This window comes from Zootermopsis nevadensis, unplaced genomic scaffold (assembly GCF_977971745.1).
Source record: "Zootermopsis nevadensis isolate Lab colony 2312 unplaced genomic scaffold, Znev_1.0 Znev_ptg000013l, whole genome shotgun sequence".
In the NCBI taxonomy this organism is placed as follows: Eukaryota; Metazoa; Arthropoda; class Insecta; order Blattodea; family Termopsidae; genus Zootermopsis; species Zootermopsis nevadensis.
This window is the reverse complement of record NW_028259145.1, coordinates 10,697,160-10,716,545: the sequence shown is the minus strand read 5'-3', so window position 1 is coordinate 10,716,545 and position 19,386 is coordinate 10,697,160. Positions and strand designations below refer to the sequence as shown.

The 19,386-nt window shown below is 37.0% G+C and overlaps 1 protein-coding gene across 13 annotated transcripts in view; it reads left to right on the top strand.

Annotated features, from left to right (window-relative positions):
• Positions 1 to 19,386, top strand: part of LOC110830769 (uncharacterized) — a 1,002,197-nt gene that overhangs the window by 968,613 nt on the left and 14,198 nt on the right. For 12 of the 13 annotated variants that reach the window (XM_087348624.1, XM_087348625.1, XM_087348627.1 and 9 more), the window contains 9 exons: positions 1,505 to 1,864; positions 3,535 to 4,928; positions 6,902 to 7,224; positions 8,929 to 9,156; positions 10,654 to 10,757; positions 13,474 to 13,638; positions 15,832 to 16,002; positions 17,520 to 17,594; positions 18,927 to 19,087. In XM_087348624.1, coding sequence (XP_087204750.1) covers positions 1,505 to 1,864; positions 3,535 to 4,928; positions 6,902 to 7,224; positions 8,929 to 9,156; positions 10,654 to 10,757; positions 13,474 to 13,638; positions 15,832 to 16,002; positions 17,520 to 17,594; positions 18,927 to 19,087 — 2,981 coding nt within the window. Of the gene's footprint in view, positions 1 to 1,504; positions 1,865 to 3,534; positions 4,929 to 6,901; positions 7,225 to 8,928; positions 9,157 to 10,653; positions 10,758 to 13,473; positions 13,639 to 15,831; positions 16,003 to 17,519; positions 17,595 to 18,926; positions 19,138 to 19,386 lie in introns of all 13 variants that reach the window. The other variant, XM_087348634.1, reaches the window with a different exon arrangement.

Genomic DNA, 19,386 nt, shown 5'->3' with positions numbered 1-19,386 from the left:
AAACATTGTTTTTATAGTATGTATTTTTATTGTAATTAAAAATGTTCTAGATGGGATTATTAACTGAGGATCCCTATGAAAAGGAGTCAACAATAGACTACTAATAAGTAATATTTGAACTTTCTTTGGGTCAGCTGAAAAATCACTGTTCACAGTTAAAAATAAATAAAACTAATAGTTTTGATGAAAATTATGATCTCCATCCATTCTCCTCTATCATTTACAAGATGAATAATTTCAGTTTTGTGGTCAGAGCTATGTTCTTGTCTGAAAATGTAATGTCATCCTTTGACTTTATAAAATACATACTTTATTACTTCAAGCAAGGATTTTGCCAGAACCAGGAATAGTCAGGTGTTTGCAGCGTAATACACCAAATCTGTGGAAGAGGGTGGATGAGGAAAAAAACACCAAAACATCGTGAAATATTCCTTTGTCTAGACAGACTTCAATATGCTTTTAAATACTTATTTTGAGGTTAAAATAAAGAATCAAACACTCACAGTATTGCCACTTCCTTTCATTGGTTTCTCTTTTGCAGCATCTGTGAAGAAATCAGTTTATTCATGTGTTTTACAAAAGTTGAATGTCTATTGTTCTTCAGTATGCTACGGTGGTATGTGTGGAATATTAGTAAAGAATGCCTGGATTTGTATGAATTGTTTAACAAGTCTCTGACTTGCTGTCAAGTTCTTTTCTGCAATGTTCAGTTCTGAGGTGTAAATCACACTCTGTAAATAATTTCAAGGGTAAAAATCTACGGTTTTCAGGCTTCAGTTGGTGGCCATGCACCCCCCCCCCCTTCCTACAGATACCTGTCCATAAATTGCTTGAGTATGTACCAAATGCACAGTATTAAAACATTATTCTTAGTGTACTGAATACTTCATACTTTTGCAGGACTTAAAAAGTAAAAATGTAATAATACTGTGATCACCCATCCATACATTACAGTGTGATCTCCAAATAGAGTCATCTGCTTCCTTGCTTGAGGGTAGAAGTACAGGAATGAGAGAACACTTTTGTTGTGCATAATACTAATGTCAGGGAGGCCAACATATTGGGTCAGCAGCATGAAACAACAGCTAGGAAACACTTGGTACCTTTACTGAGAATGTTTTACTTCATTGTGACTATTTTACAGTCTTTATGTGACACACATCTTAGGTACAACCATTTCAAATAGAAAGAGAATTATGCCATATAATGATTGTCTGCACCATAATTTAGTAAACACAAAATATGTGATAATGTGACGTCTTTCTCATTTTCTGTAGACTGTTATTTTAGTAGTTTATTCCTTGTATGTGTGCTTTGCATTCCAAAAGTCCATGAGTTGTAATATTCTACCTTTTTTAATTTAGGGAGATGCACGCAGTTATCATATAGATATTGTTTACAGTAATTTATTTTATTTTAAACCTCACATCAGTAATGTGAAGTGTAAGTCCATAGAAATATGTACAATACACACACACAGCAATGAAACATGCTTACGGTTCAGGTGGCAGTGAAGAGAGCGAGTTCCGACCCTGGTGCACAGCATGGCTCAAACTCGAGCAGTGCAAGTCCTAGCCCTCAACCATCTATGCCTACAACACAGCAACAACAACAGCAGCAGCAGCAGCAGCAGCAGCAGCAGCATCAACAACAACAACAACAACAACAACAACAACAACAACAGCTACAGCTGAATTTCCAGGAAGACAGCTATTCATTGGCTGGTGTGACATATCAAACCACAGACGATGGCAGTGGCTACTTCTCTCCCAGCCTTCAGGAAGATGTGTTCCAGCAGGTATCAGTGCAAGATACCATGCTTCTTCATGGGGTAGATGCAGCACAGCTTGCAGAGAGCATACAAGTAAGCTTACAGATACAACAAAATTACCATGTTTCCTTGAAACCGTCATGAACTAGGCCATACTTCAGCATGTTCTGGCCCCGTTGTTTTGTCATATTACCTCCTCTTCAGCCATGTCACTTTTATTAGCCTATTTTCCCTTCTTAAAGAGAGAATGTAGTCTTACAAGATCATCATGTTGTCTTTGTAACCGCCTTTTCTAAATTTGAACCAATTGACCAATATCCACAAAATGTGGTATGAATGTTGGCCTTTGAAGGCCATGTCAGTCTATAACTTCATAGTTTTACAGTCTGTAAGTCAGTAATAATATGGCAGATGCACAAACTTGTGAGGTGGGAATGACTTTAATGCCACTTAATCTAGGATACTGAAATAATATATGGCATTAAATTATTAACTGATATGCAACTTTTGTAAATTTAATTCCTATAGAATGTAAAACAGCAGTGTGATGGCAGTATGAAATCTGTGAGTTTACTTAAAACTCTTTGTAGGATTTGAGGTTTTCACAGTGGTGAATCTGAAGATTGCTGTTTTCTCGGTTGTTGTGCACTGTTTTGAGAGTGTGTTACTCTGTAACAATTTTAATTATAATTGACTGCCTTCTGTCATGTGCCTTTGTGTTCATTTTCTGTTTAGGATTCTTAAACTTACAATCTTTAACAATTTCATTTAGTTGATAAAAGGATCTCTGTAATTTATGCTTGGTTTTTTGTACTAGTATTTGATCATATATGAGAAGTGCCATATTGCAGGGCCACTTTTTACCCCTAGGAAGGGACGCCAATACCCGTTGGATAGAATGCTGGGTGGGGTTTATTGCTAGTCTGGACTCAGAGGCTAGAGGAAAAATCCTCTGCCCCCTCTGGGGGTTGAATCCCAGTCATCTAGTTCATAGCCAGTCACTACACTGACTGAGCTACCCTGGCTCTATATATTGTTATAACACTTTTAAAAATAACTTAAAATGATATGGGTGTCCTCTGTTATGGAAGAATGGTCTTCATTTTTGTGATTCACCCATTCAGTTTCTTTTCCATTATCTATAAAAGCTACGTGAGTCTTGCAATTGAATTATCTGCACTTATTAATAATGTAATTCCAAAATCAGTACAAAACTCCTTTTCTACAACCATTCTGTACTTCTAATAATACAAATCTGAGACAATGTAAGCATTTTATTTTAAATTTAATAATATTATTAATAATTTATGTTTTATAACTTGTATTCAGTAGACTTATACCCATAATTCTCATAACAATTCCTACAGTGCATCTTAAATATAGTTTTTGTTTGTAAAACTCATATTATTGTTATTGTATATTAATAATTTATCACCTCTCAAAGTACTTTGTCATTGTGAGATTTGAAATCTTCACAGTAGTGAAAATTTGGAGGGGATGAGTTCCTTCAAAACATTGGTAACTACCTACAAGTTTATATGGTACCATAATCCAGAAGACCACAAAGCAAATTATTTCATCAGTGTTGTTTCTTTTAAACATTTGTAATTTTTATTGAATCTCATCTTATCTAGAAGTTAACCTGCAATGGATCTCAGGAATCATTTAGATCAACCAGTTTCCAGGTTACTATTTCTCATTATATGTAATTTTTATAGAGATAACAAAGTATTTGTAGTGACAACAGTGAATGGGGGCTTCAGTTTCAGGCAGCCACTCTGCTGCAAGATCAGTCCACAGCAGAGCAACTTCAGGACATAGCATCACTTGAGGACTACCAGACAGCAACAGCTGGGCTCCAAGACAGTGTCCAGAGCCCACAGTACAACACACAGAACCACCATGGTGTGCCTCAAGACTTCCAAGCTGTTCTAGACTCACCCTTGCCTGATGGGCTGGCTGATTTCAGTACATATGGACAGCCAGCTGTAGTAACTTCGAACACCGATATGAGAACTGCGTTGCCCTCTCCTGTATCCAAGGACCCATCAGCTGGCTATCGTACAACACAGTCGCCACATCAGCAGGGATATGCCAACTCACCTCATGCAGCCCTTGCAGTGCAATCACCTTTGCCATCACCACTGACACATCATGACTCACCTGGCTTCACATATCCCACCCCACCAGCTAGCCAAGAAGGACAGTCACCATCATTTGCTCATGGCACAATCATGACAAGCACGCTTCCCTTGTCTTCACCACAACAACAGTCTGGGGCAACAGATAGCTATGTACAGTCAGTGATCTCACATGGTGGTGGTCATGTACCACCAGCATCGTCTCCACTCTCTGCAGCCTTCTACACTGCTGCCATGTCTAGTTCTGCTGCTGTAGAAGCTGCGCTGTCTGAGGTGCTACCTGTGGAGACTCAGGGAGGTTGTGTAGTGGGCAGTCATCTTCGTTCCCCGCATGGATTCAGCTTGTATGGAACGTTGGCCAACCCGTCTCCACCACCCCAGTCGCCACTGTCAGCAACACCAGTACCTTCTCCCCTTTCTTTGTCCAGTGTGCCTGCTTCCTCTTCATCTGTGTCATCTCCTCTACCTCCTGTCACCTTTGCGCCTGCACAAGGACAGGTCTCATTCCCCCTCTCTCCACACCAGTCCCTCCAGTCACAAATGATGCCCAATTCAGAGGACCCTCTCCTTTCTAGCAGTCCCAAGGACTTTGGAAGCAGAAAGAAGTTTGACTTCGGAAGTATACATTCATTCAAGCTTGTTGGAAATGGAATGGTGGATTTTGCAGTTGGAAACTCAGGACTTACAGGAATTGTAGTGGACAGTAATGGGGAACTCAAGTTCTTCCAAACCTCCAATCACCATCCAGCCAAGAGCCTGGTGGTGACAGGAACTACAGGTACTAACACAACAGTGATGATGGGTAACAGCACTTCGGCATTTCATAGCAAGAAGAATGAGCCTGATGGTGGGAAGAAAGGGCTCTCAGGCAAGGGTACTAACACGCATCATACCTCTCACTTCCATCAACATCATCACAGCAACAGTGCCACACGTAGTCAGCGACCAAGGCTCCAGGTGGCACTGGACAACTTGAAGGACGATGGAGATGATGATGTGTTCCTCAGCCCCACTAGGTGAGATGCTCAGTTTGGATTCTGAGATTTTGTTTCAGAACTGTGTGTCACACTATCAGTGGCATCTTATCTGTAGATGTCCAAGATTGAAAATGTGAATCACAAACTGAAATATCAGTCTGCATATCAAGTGAGTTGGTAATGAGAATCCAGTGAGTAATTTTCTATTTTCCTTTTACAATATGAAAACTGATAGCTTTTCTGATGCACTGTTATTGCATACTTCATTATTAAGGTATATCTCTCAAAGACTGCTGTATTCTTGGAAATCATCAGACAATTTGTTTTAACTTGCATTAGTTTCAAAATAATGGAATGTATTGACAGCCATATTTGTCAATTCAAGAACATGTATCGATGATTTGGGAGCAGTTTTATGTAAGCATCTACGCTATGGCCTGAAGTAGGCAAGTTTATTTTATAACACTGTTATCTGAGGTCTAATTGAAAACAGTATTAACGCAATTCACACAGTAATTTATTAGACACTCTTTACTATGAGGTATATTTAATAAACCAATACAAGACATTTCTACTCCTATCTAATGATGATTTATTAACTGTAATTTTTTGGTACTTTCTTTAATGAACTACTTTTTGTTCAAAAGGTTCCAGGTTTAATTCCAACCATTACCACTAATCTGAAATATAAAACAATAGAAAGTATTTATCAGTACAGTGATTGAGTATAGCCAACCAACAAAATGTTGTGCATATTGAATCTACAACATATGATGGACAACATCAAACATAATTGTGATGTAATGAATCAACAATTGTCACAGACATTTAGAGGATCACAGTTCATGTCTCATACAATTTCCTTTATTTTGACACCTTAGATTTTTATCTGTTTGAGGAGTAATGGGTGTGAAATTGTACAAGAGGAATAAATAATTAAGGGCAGTTTGCATGTAAAATCCTGGTACTTTTGTCAGACATTACTTTCACAGTTATTATGTGCCCTCCATACTGAGTTAGGTGTAGTCGTGTTGTGGCAGAACAAGTGATGTTGACGGAGACCACTCTGGCCATCCAACCACTTCGCGAACGGCAGACAGTGTCGAATAAGTTACTTCTCTGGTTCAAGAGGACAGACTGATTACTGTCACTGATATAGCTGACAAGTTTGACATCAGCTGTGGACCTACATATCCCATCATCCAAGAGGACCTCAGGTATTACAACATCTGTGCAAGGTGGTTACCAGAGCAGCTTACAGATGAGTTCAAATGGGCGTGTGTGGAAATGCACACAATTTCAGAGAATGATAATGTGAAGGAGAGGCTTTGCTGCTTTGATTGTCACTGGTGATGAAACATGGATGCAACAATATGACTATGCAAGCAGACGTATAAGCATGGATTGGAAAAACATCATTACCCAGGACTAAGGAATTCATAAGTGGGTCTTCTCCCAGCAGAGTTCTGTTGTTACTGTTTTGGGACTTCCATCCTTGAGAAGTACCAGGATCATGGACAGACAGTAAAATGTGTACAGTATTATTCTTTGCTTGAGGAGTATGTATAAACTTGCTATTTGCAGTAGACATAGAGGAATGTTGGCAAGAGGAATTGTTTTGCTTGATGAAAATGGCAGCAGCATCCATTGAAATATTTCAAAAACTGAAATTTGAACTTTTCCCTTACCCAGCATATAGTTTAGATATTTTCCCATCTGATTAACCTATTTTGAAAACACTCGGGTACATTACATGGATGCAGATTTTCAAATGATGCAAGATGCAGTGGCTTTGGAAACAGCCAAAAACATACTATGCAGATAGTGTCAGGAAGCTTATAAATTAAAGTTACAAATGTGTGAAGAATCTAAGGGATACATCGAAGAATTAAAGTACACTTCCTTTTTGTGCCATTTGTAGAATAAATACAAACAGTAAATTTCCTTTTCTTTTGTAATTCCGTTTATAATTCATACATGACACTAATGAAGGCAAAATTATATTGTTGCAGCATCCCCGCAAGTCCAATTCGTGTGCAGCGAAAGAGGCCGCGACCTGAACCCCTGTACATACCACTCCACCCTCATCCTATATTCCAATCACGCTTGCGCTCACCTCGGCTGTGTACTTCTTCTCCACCGCCGCCATACACACCACCACCCATGTTGAGTCCAGCCAGAAATGGGCAAGGACTATTCTGGCAAGCTGTCACCCCAACTATGACAGCCTTGAGTGCTCCAGCTAGCTCTACAGTGGCTTGGCCTAGCTCCACAGTGGCTTGGCCTACCTCCACAGTGGCTTGGCCTAGCTCCACCACATTCACCCATAGCAAGAGTAAGTCATAGTTGCTTGAACCTGTGGTTTCTGGGCAATGAGCCTTGAAGACAATTATCTAGATTATGTGCTGACCGTGGAAGAATAGACCATAACAAAATTTTGTATGTAATCTGATTCTGGTTTCATTTCTGAATTGTTATTTATGTCTGCAGCTTATGGGTACATTGAGTTTTAGTTATTGCTTTTGCAAAATGGTTTTGTTCCAGTAAATTTTTACTCATGCTTCATATGATGACCAAATTCTGTTGAGTGTGAAATTATAGGCACATACAGTTTTAAAACTTAAGAAAATTTTAACAGGTCCTATGACAGATCTTTAGATCTGCCTGTAAGTTCTTTTTAAGTTAGTTATTTGTCAGTTATAAATTCTAATAAAATATTAAATATTTGTACTACTCTTTCTTCACATTATATGTTTTATGTTTGATGCATACTTCTCATATCTGAGACTATTGAAACTCAGAGTTTAAGTGCCATTTTCAGAGTTCCATTTACTTTTTCTCTGATCTTTGCATTTCTACCTACCAACTTGGATGAACTGACACATTTTAAAATTATTGTATTCAGATTTTGTAGTGTGAATTTTCTTGCCTTGCTGATTGAAAACTTACCAGAGCACTGCAGAATGTTCAGAAATAGTTGAGGACAGTAGTGTATTCTGTTTTTGTACTGGTCCCATTTATATTATAATGAATAAGTTTTTTTCATAATCTTCTAAATTTTAAATGTAATTTTACTGAGTGAGATTTCACATTCTGATGGTAGTGAGTATGAAGATGACTTTCCTCTGGGTTGTTGCACCATGTAATCTTGTAGAAATTAAGCAACTTCTTTGAAGTGTTTACTGTCTCCACCTTCATGATGAAAACTCACCACACAGATGATGAAGACTAAGCATCTGTGAAACATTGGTCTTTTTCCATGATAATACATGGCACAACAACCCAGAAGATGGTCATCTTCATCATCATTTTACTGTGGATGGATGAGTGAGACATTTTCAGTTTTACTGTAGTATGCAGTGTTTTAAGAATGCCTTGGGTGGTAATCTCAAGGCTTTGAGATATTTGGGTGGTAGTATCACATGTTAGGCTCATTACCAGTGTTCTGGAGAGTATTGCTAGAATGCATTACTATTACTCAAAAGTTTGACATCTAGTGTGTTGGTGTTAATATAATTAAGAGTAACTGTCCTGTAGCTCAGCCAATATTGTAAAATTGTTGACCAGATAATCCGCCATAAACAAAAATATACCATCACATATCCAAGACTAGGTTTTACTTACACATTAAATTCATTTGTTTGTGAAAGGATGGGTTATGTTTCAATATGAAATCATGTATGTCCATAAATATTGATTAAGATGAAAACTGTAGTTTATGTGAGGTTTTCCCAAAGTGCTACACACAAACAGATCAGATTTTTTTAAAATTGGTACACATATTAACCTTTTAGCTTTGAATCATTTTGAATGTACATCTTTATCTGGAAACAAAAAACTTGCAGTGTGATGTGGAACAAATTTATCTGTAACAGATGAAAACTATTCTGATATATTTACAACATATCTCTTTGTGCTGAAGGGCTTAAAATATAATGGATGTCTGGAAATAATATAGATCTTGCTTACAAATTCACATTTTCATGCTGATATATTCAATGGATTACATGGTTACATGTTCATCGTAAACTGTGTCCAGATGGCAATGGTGGTGAATCATCTAGTTCAGATGAGAGCCAGCAAGGTCCAACTACCAGCAGTGACTCTGCACCAGAGTCGGATGCTACACCTCATGTTAACATTGGACCTGAATTCCAGTGCAGCATACCACAGTGGAATCCTGACAGAGAGAAAGCTAATAGAGAACCATCATATGAACATCTGCTGTGGGACCCAGGCATCAGCAAGTTCTGTACAGATGCTGAAGGTAAACTGGTGGCTAATTGTGTATGTTTCTTATGGTCTATCTGATTTTTCAAACTGAACATCTAAATGAAAAGAATCATTTACAGGTAAACCTCGATTTGCGCTGCTTCAATTTGCGCCGATTCAGAATAATGCCATTTTTGAAACTAGCAAGTCAAAAAGTAAAAAAAAATATATTTTACCATTATTTATAACATTTTACAATGTTTCTCGTACTGATTCTTATACTAAGTCGTAATTCTTACATCGCTGATTTTGAATAAAAATTATAAATACATTTACCTCTGCACTTATTGCTAAGCAGTTGTGAGATAATCTCCTAAAAATCCGCCAACATTGCGCAACAGTCACGTGGGCATTGGTCACTCTTCATGGTGAGTCATTTGCCTGATAAGGGAGTAAGAAAAAATGTGCTCAGTTCATTCTTGTTGACACATTGAATGTGCTGAAAACTATGCTAAATGTGTTTGTGTTGTTGTTCGACCACTATTCTGCAGTAGCAACTGTTTTATGTTTATAAATTGTAGAAGAGCCCCATGTCTGGTAAGAGAAGTGAGTGTGTTGCTAAAAAGTTGCGTAGGTGTATTGCGTTAGAAGATAAGATGGACATAATTCGTAGAATAGAAGGTGGTGATACCCGTCGTAATGTGTGCAGAAGTATGAAGTTGCCTCCTTCCGCTGTGACTACCATAATGAAAAATTCATTTAAAATAAAACAGTCAATGCAACAGGGTACGAGAGTAAGTGCAACGCAAGTGAGTTATAGCAGAAGTAAATTTTTAGAAAGAATGGAGAAATTGCTGTTGCTATGGGTGGATGACATGAATTGAAAAAACATTCTCTTGACTGAAATTGCTATCACGGATAAGGCGAAGTCAATTTTAGAGGAACTTAAGTCAATGTTTGGGTGCTGTGAATGCATGTCATTGACTTCCCATTGATTTACATTATAAAAAGAGTTTCAATTTACGCCGGTTCATCCAGGAACGCATCCCCGGCATAAATCGAGTTTACCTGTATTTGGATGACCTGAGATTAGATGGAAGCATAATATTAAATGGATTTTAGCAAAATAGGAATTAAGTGGATTCATTTGGCTCAAGATCTAATCACGGGTCTTTAGGAACATGGTGAAGAACCGCTTGGTTCCAAGAAAGCAAAGCAACTATTAACTTTTCAAGAAAGACCCTGCTTCACCTAGGTGCAATTAGGTTTTAGTATATAAATAGAAAAAGCTTTACCATCTATATATTAATTTTAATTATTATCTTATGCAGTACACACATTTATCAAGGAAACGAGTTGTGCCAACTAATTTTTGGTGAAGATGGCTTATTGGTTGTTGCATCATGTCTTTTTGACGTTTACCAATATTTTAGATGTGCTTTCTGCCTTCATTATCAAGATAATGAGCCTCATGAGACTGCATGGTGCCATCTTCATTCTTGCCACTATGAGAACCTGAATTCTCATATAATTGTTGGTGATTCCATTGCAGTTGAAATGTACCTGGAATTTGCATGCTGTGCAGCAGTGCCTGGTGGAGGTCGCAACAAAGAGTATGCTCTCCATCTGCTGCACATGTGTCATGGGAATATTCATGTGAGTATTAATGCTTTTCAGAATCCGGGGGAAATAATTATTGAGACCACCAGAAAGAGTATCCAATATTTGTGAAAATGGAATTATGAAAGTAAAATATATTTTCCAGTCATAAAGAGTGCAAAACACAATAAAAATAGACCAAATGCTTCAAGGTTTTCAACATCAAGCAGCTGAGTTTGTAATTGAACTCTTCAGAAATAAAATAAAATTCTCTCCATAACTGGTGGTGATGTGACACTTGGTACACTGTTTGCAGATTTTTTAAAGTTGACATCTTTACAATAATTTTATATTTTTTAAATTGAATCTCCATTAAATCTGTTAGAGCAGGATAGTCTTTCACTGTTCCTCTTTTCCAACATGGTAGGAGCCAAATACATTTCCAACACCAAAGAATCAAGATTATTATTTATATTTCAAGATGTTGTTTTAATTTTTATTCAGTAAGTGCTTATATCTGCTGCCTTGACCTTTGACTACTTGCACTATACATTCTGTTTATATGGCTATACATAAAGTTCTGAGAAGAACATAATGTGGTACCTGCTTTCCTTCAAATGTTAGGGTCTGTATTGTAAGGCCATCAAGAATCATAAATTAATAATTTTACTCTTTTATTGTCTATTTATGTGCATAATTTTCTCTCAGATAAATTCCTACGATGTTAAACTTGTTTGATAATCTCAAAAAAGTTTTATACCATCCCCATGTTTGCAGTTGTTAGCATATATATAAAAAGTTCCAATTTGTTCTTTATACGTAAGTTATAATGTATCTCCATACAAAATTTCACTTTGCTAGCTTTGATGGTTCATTGGTGTAACCGTCCCACTCCTGTTTGCTGTTGGAGTTGCCCGGCTCGGTTGCAGTCTTGTCGATCTCTGTCGTATGTGATGTAATTCGGGATTTCTGCTCATGTAGGCATGGAACTTTTCTCAGGGAATATTACATGGAGGGGTATAAGCTGAATGCCAGCGAGGAAGGTTTCGGTAATGGTCTTGAGATTTAAGTTCGTAGTTTCACAAGCACAATTTATTTCTTTTACAATTAACATTCACTGGCCGAATCGAGCTACAAAACAATTTAGGATGTTGCTTCCTCTGAATTCCAGAAAAGAGTGTCCTCCAAGAAAACTTTCCTGTCCTTTAGTTATAGGACTTCCCCCCTTAACTTTCACAAAAAATGATGTATTTGGGCAGTAATGATGCCCTAGCTCACGTGGACCATTAAAAAACCCTTTAGCCGGCGGGTGCCCCCCGCAAGAAGTTTGGGGGTCACACGGTGCCATAATTCTCTCCTTTACAGTTGTTGCTTGTGCAACTTTCTTTTCTTTTCTTTTTTAAGTGTCAGTGAGCCTTCTGCACTGAATGCAGAGCACCTACCAATAAACTGACCCCTGGCCTGAAAAGGACGCACTTGCCTAACAAGTGAAACGCGTAAATCTTTATTACTTGTTTCCAATTTATTTTGATTTGCGCCTCACCGGGACTCGAACCCAGAACGCGCGGTCACATTGGTTATGGACATAATACCAGCAACTAAATATAAACTTTGTGTGGCCTCCATGTTGTTGTGTTCAATCATAAAAATTCAAAAGGTCAGGTGGCCTCTAGTGACATAATGTACATACAAAATAATATAAAAATCCTTTAATTGGGTTAAAAATTGTTAAGGAAGGCAGACATATGGAGTGATGGAAACATGGGTATGAAGACACTTGTAACCCCAAGGTAATGTAAGTAGGTTAAAAATTAAAGCACAGTTATACAGAACATATTTTTCCTTCATGCTGAAGGGTTAGATTTTTTAAGATGGATGTCTTGTGGGTTACTGTGCTGTATAGTCTGGTAGAAGTTTACTGACATTTCAGGGTTTCTTAAACATTAGTAAACTTCTACCAGACTGCATGGCGCAACAACGCAAAAGACAGATGTCTTCAGACTTACTGTAGTGAAAACCTCAAATCCTGGTTAGTTTTCTCAATTCAGTGCTCAACTTCCATGATTTAAACTAAAAAGTCTCAGCGTTAATTTACTTCAATAAAAGTCTTTCTTAGTTCAGTTTCCAGATCTGTTTTTCTGTAATGTAACCAGTAAATACTTTTCTCTTGTGTAAATCTTGTTTTTTTCCCCATGACAGTTCAGTTGACAGTAAGAACCATTAGATTATTTGAAGATTTCTGTCTTCTGGGTCGTTGCGCTGTGTAGTCTGGTCGATGTTTACCAACGTTTCAGAGTTTATACTGCCTCCATCATCAGGGTGATGGATTTACGCTCTGATGACAGAGGCAGTATGACCTCTGAAAATCGACCAGACTACACAGCGTAACAACCCAGAAGACAGAAATCTTTATACTCACCACTGTGAAACCTCAAATCTTACATTAGATTATTTGTTATCTATTGAACACTAAAATAAAATATTGTTTATATAACTTAATCTTTTGTCCTGCTCAGATAGGCTGAAGATAGAAGGAGTACTTATCAGAGCACAAAAGCACTCACATAAAAGTGACAGATATATTGTCTCACATTATTTTCACATCTTTGTTCCAGAGGTTGTGCTTGTAATTTTAATGGGAAAAGACATAAACATTTTTTAAAGGATTTATGTATGTGCATATTTAGTTTTTATTTACAATTTTGATGCCTTGTTAGTAAAGTAGTTTCCATAGTGATTTTATTCTGCATGTATATGTATTGATGTATTCCAGGAAGCAATGTTGAAGCTTATGCAACCAACACCAACTTTGCCACCTGGTCATCCACTACTAGCCTATGAATACACAGAGAGTGACCGGTGGAGTGCAGAAGAGATGGATACATTCCACCAGGGACTGCTTAAGTATGACAAGGACTTCCACAGTGTGGCAGACGAGGTACTGTCAGAGTTAATGCCTTTATCCATTACTCTCTGGAAAAGCATTTAAAGAATAAATGTTCTGGGTGACACCAAAAAATGATACTTTTTAATGGTAAAATAATATGGCCCCATGGGTTTGAATTAAATGCATGTAAATTGTGTTGAACATGCCTAGGCGTGTGTAGAAAGTGGTTTATTTAGTTTGGTTTATTCATTACAATAACTAACTCCATGAAGAAGGGTCCTTCTTGAGAAGCTCATAGTATGCTCAGGCAGTTGATAAATTCTCCAACTTTTATAGATCCTGAAGGTTTATTACTGTGTTCATTTCACAGAAAAGTATTTCCATTTTGAAAAATTGGTATTTTATTTAATAGTTAGTTTTGAATTGGACTCCCTTTTCTTGGATTATGGCTCAAAACCATCTTTCTCATTGCTTGATGGCTGATCAGATGTTGTCTTATGATATGAGAGGCCACACATAAAACAGTTTGTGTACGAAAACCAGAGAGAACTGTTTCAGGCCCTGGATTTAACTGTAACGAAAAATGACAGTGGAACCACGGTTCCAGAGAATCTGACATAAGTATGCAAACGCAGCAGTAGCGTGAAGTGTGATGCGCCTTTATTTGTATAAATAAATGTTTGTAGAACCTAAACCATTTGTGATATGTAAAATCTGAAAACAGATATGGAAAGCTCAATAGGTAATACGTATTTTGTACGCAATATGTCCGGATCCATCTCTTACGGTATTCGAGAGGCGGGCACTTAACGTGCCAGATGAATTGAAAATTGCACACATTGGTTCATTAAAATTACAATAAATGTATAAACAAGTATAATTACAATAAAATACATTACAGATTCTTAAAGGTCTTTATTTACTGATCATTTTACATATAGGTTACATTACCCTTACTCTTATCATTCCTGAGGAATGAACGTTTAAATGTGACTCGGCGCTGGATCTTACACATCTTCATAACGCTGTTTTTGCCGAATGACCCTTCCGTATAGACGTATTTACATCAAAAAATGAAAATGTGTCACCTCTTGTATCACAAGGTAATATTTGATCTACCATTAGCATCTCAACTTACAGGTTTCTTTCAAATCCATGGAGCCATTTATTTTTTCCATTTTAAATGCTACTTTCTGTTGTGTCACCCATATATTAATTTATTATATTACTTCATGATGAAGCAATAAGACTTACAGTTTAACTCTCCTATATTTTAAGTGTTCCTTCATTTAGTCAATATGTATTGAGTTCTGTAATACTTGTCTCAGTGATTTGATTTATTTAAGTACCCTACATTCAGTTACCTATGTAAAATTGTGCCTAGTTCTTTGTTTCTGCACCTCCTTTATTTGAAACACTCATATTTCAGTAACAAAGATCACCAGTGCAACCAAATGCCTAGTGAATAACACCTGAATTATTTGCATAAAGCCATTATGTTTGTGCATGTTTTACTGTTTTAAAATTTAAGATGAATTTTAGCTATAATAATTAAGAACAATTTACCAAATATGAATCCAGTATGCAACAGGAAATGATCTACTAGACACATCAAACTTGCAGCACAGCATGATTACATGTAAATAGTGTTCATTTTATGATATTGTCGTGGGACTGGATATTAACTGCAGAGAATAGTTTAATTTTATGGGTTGAGTTCCAGTTAAGTGCAAAAACTTCTTCCTACACAAACTGAATATTAGCACTTTTAGCAAACTCAACACTGAAAATATGCCAGTAATTTGAATGTTTGAATTTAAGCCTCTACCTAATGATATAAGATATAGGCATCATACCTCTGACATGATTATGTTAGATGTGAATTGCTTTTTGTGAAAAAGGTAGCTCATGAGTGTCTGGAATGGCTAATGAAAATCATAGAAATGTATCAGTCAAGGTAGCTGGTCTCTATACCTCACAAATATGAAGCTTATATGCCAGCTGTTCAATTGCCACATTTAGTAAAATATGTTACAATTTCACATGTAAACACTATTTGAAAGCACTCAAGTGATGTAGAGTCTGGAAGGATGGGAACTTGGACTCAATCTGGATGTAGCAATGATGAAAATATCCCCACCCTTATCAGGAAACTAGTCACAAGTCACTTTAATTACCAGACTCTCTCAGCTACTGTTCATGGTGTAAATTATCAAAATAAATATTATTTTAACAATATTTCAGATTGGCTCAAAGACTGTGAAGCAATGTATCCAGTTCTATTACTTATGGAAGAAGGTGTGCTCAGAAGAGTACAAACGCCTACGCCTGATTCGTCGGCGACAAAATGCTGATTATGGCACACGTACTGATGTAGAGTATGAGGACATCAAGATGGATGACTCCCGCATTCCTGTAAGTAGATCTTACTATAATATAAAACCTTTGTGTGCCAAATATTACAGTCTTTAACCTGTATTTTAGGCACATTTGAAAGTTTTCTGAGATGACATTCTTGTGGGTTGTGATGCCATATGGACCTCATACGCAAATACCAATATTTCAGATAAACATATTGTCTGCATCTCCAGAACTATGTTGGGGTGCTAGAACATGGATAGTGTATACAGAGTGAGAAGAAGGGCTAGGCTGGAGGGAAATTAGTCAGTCAGAGTTGATGAAAGTCAGGTGAACTAGGTTTGGGTGTTGGGGGGGGGGGGGGGGGGGGGGGGGGAGATTAGCCTTGAGATGATATTTAATTTATTATTTATATCTGACACTGAAAGTATAATTCCATATTTAAAGATTCTCAGATTTTTATGGAAAAGCTTCAGTCAGGATAATTGGTCTTCAGGCTGAGATTTTGAACCTGGTACCTCCCGAATATGAAACAAGTGTTAACCACTTGGCCATGATGTTCAATCTATTCAGACCATGTCAGTACAAGTATAAGTGATATTGTTTTTCGTTGATTGCTTGGAGATATAAGACAGTGCTGTATAAATTGGCTGATGGATTTTAGAACACACAAAGCATGCAGATTTTAACAAAGATTTCTTTCAAGTAGAAAGTACTATAGATCACTGAAATACAAAATGTTACTAGCATAATTTAAAAATAGTCTTGAACATTATGTTTAAGTTGTGAGCACTCCTACATCATATTTTGGAGGTTCTATGTTTGATTCTTAGTTTTGGCTGTCCTGAGGTGGCTGTTCTCAAACCCTTCAAGAAAATTCTGAGATATTACCTTAAAATAAGCCATGTGCACTTTAACACCATATAAGGTACAACAGTTCTCGTATGTCTTCTGAGCTGTGCTCCCAGGCTGCACTGGATTTGGCATGGTCAGGTAAAGATTCAGAGTAGCCTGGTGCTGCAGTAGCCATCTCAAAACACAGACTGTTGTGGATGGACTGTTCTGATTATTTCTCGATCCATACTATGTGTTGTATCTTTCTTTGTGTGCTTCACCCTCCATTATTGCCATTATTCCTGAAGTTAAATCTTGGTACCATGCGTAACTAGAAGGATGGACGTAACAGAAGAGATTGTCTTTTTGGAATGTATGTTCATGCAAATACAGCATATTCCCCTCTTCGTCACTTTACCCACACTGATAGCTCACAAGTCATCTGGTGACTACTGTATACAGTTAAGTTTTTTTTAATGAACTAAAAAATAAACTAAAACGAAAAAAATTAAGGGTAATTCTCATAAGAAAAATTATCGAGTATTCTTACTTACACACAACTCTTGCAACAATTTTTATATGTATTTGCCTTTACATCTCATGCAACATACAACATTTTCACTAAAGAATATGCATAAAGTAGACTTTTTGTAAGCTCCTGTGAAACTCAGAAAGATTCTTCTTTGCCCTTTGTATGAAAGTACTGTGTAATTATACATACATTTTTTCATTGTTTTCAGGCCAGTGATGTGGAATTGGTATCAACTAGTTCAGAGAGTCGACTGTTTGTCTGTGAATATCCTGATTGCTCAGCTGTATGTATAACAGACTCACAGTTAAGACTTTTGTATCTTGCTGTTATTTCACTTTTGTGAATATAATAAGCAAAATTTTTATGTTTGTTGCATGAAGTACATAAACTTAAATGCATAATGGGAGGTCATGTACATCTATTTAATGTCGTGTTTTATTTTTTAACCCACTGACTGGGTTTTGATGAAATTTGGTGTTTGAGTCTACAACAGAAGTTTCTAGAAAATTTAATTGGCCTTTGTAACTCTTTTGTAATGTTAAAAATGTCTTTGGTATTTTTAAAGAACATTGCTCATATGACTTGTGTAGGATTGTACTCCACTAACCTCTCATTGGTTTCTGCATTTTCTTTGTTGTGAGTTTCTGTGTTGTAGAGGTATCTTGAGAATATGTACTTAATTTTTGTCTCAGGCAGATATAACATGAATATGGTCATAATAGTTTATAAAGGCCAAAATATCTAGGATAAGTAATGTGTGTTTGTTTACATGTGTTAAGGATATTTTAAAATTGTTTATGTATTTTATATAATTTATTACTTTCCTTGTGCATGCACTTTTCTAGTATGTAGACTTTTTGTAATGAGCACATAAAGTAGAATCCCTATTTAATGTTTTGTTTTAATGGATAGTTAGTTTCAATATTAAATTTCCTCACTTTAAGGTTTTCTGCAGTTAGTATTCAAACATTTTTTACCTAGTAAAAGTAAAGCTATCCACCTACACATAACAGAGGTGCTTGCGGGGGAGGAGATATAGCTCCTGTTTGTTCTTGGCTGTGGATGAGTAGTTAGTATCACACCCTGGCCATGCTTTACCCTTGGGCATAAGACTGCTGGTACCTAATGGACAGGAGGCTGGGTTGGCCCCAGAGCTGGTCTGGATGCAGAGGCTAGAACAGAAATCCTCTCTCCCTGTCAGGGATCGAACTCCATTTGTCCATTCTGCAGTTAGGCACTATATGATTAAGCTACCCCAGCTTATTATTGTTGCCCAGGGAAACCTTAAATATTAGTTTCATCTGCATGTATATTTCTGTGGAAATATTTGTAGCAGAGCATTAATATTAAATTTAGATATTCCTTTTGTGTAGATACCATACTTTCCTCATCATTCTCAAGTTTCATAACTTAAGCTTTTTCTAGTAATAGAAGATCCTTCCATGCAGAAATATGAATGTATTATGTCACAAGAAGTAATCTTGTGATCTGTCTATTCTGATCCCAAACGCTTAATGAAGTTCCTCACCACACATTCATGTTTCGTCTTGCAAGGGTCTTCTAATGGTCAGTTATGTCTTTTAATATATAATATGATCATCTTCTGGGTTTACAGAGTTTTAACTCCCGTGCAGCATTGAATGGCCACATACGAATTCATGGTGGTGGTGGTGGTGTATGTGGACGTTCTCCCACCCCAGACAAGCGTCCAACTACTGCAACCCCTCCCACACTTGGAGATATTATTGAGGAGTTTCCATGCAAGATTTGTGGGAAGTAAGTGAATGCCTACCAATGTTTACGTCTCTCTAAAAGATTGACACAAGGTAAATTTCTCATTCGTCTTTATGCCTGGTGTGCTTCTTGGACTGCACCCCAATCTAACCTAAAATCAGGGTTGGCAATTTTTCATACTTTGAAGATAATTTCAAACACACTTTAATTTTTTGTGTGAGCAACTTTTTGGCAGAGTTTTTTAACCACATCCTTGTGTTCTGCAGTCATTAATAATGATAATAATGATTTCCATCCAGAAGTTCCTGTGATATCTGATTGCCAGCCCTTTTGGTTTCTAC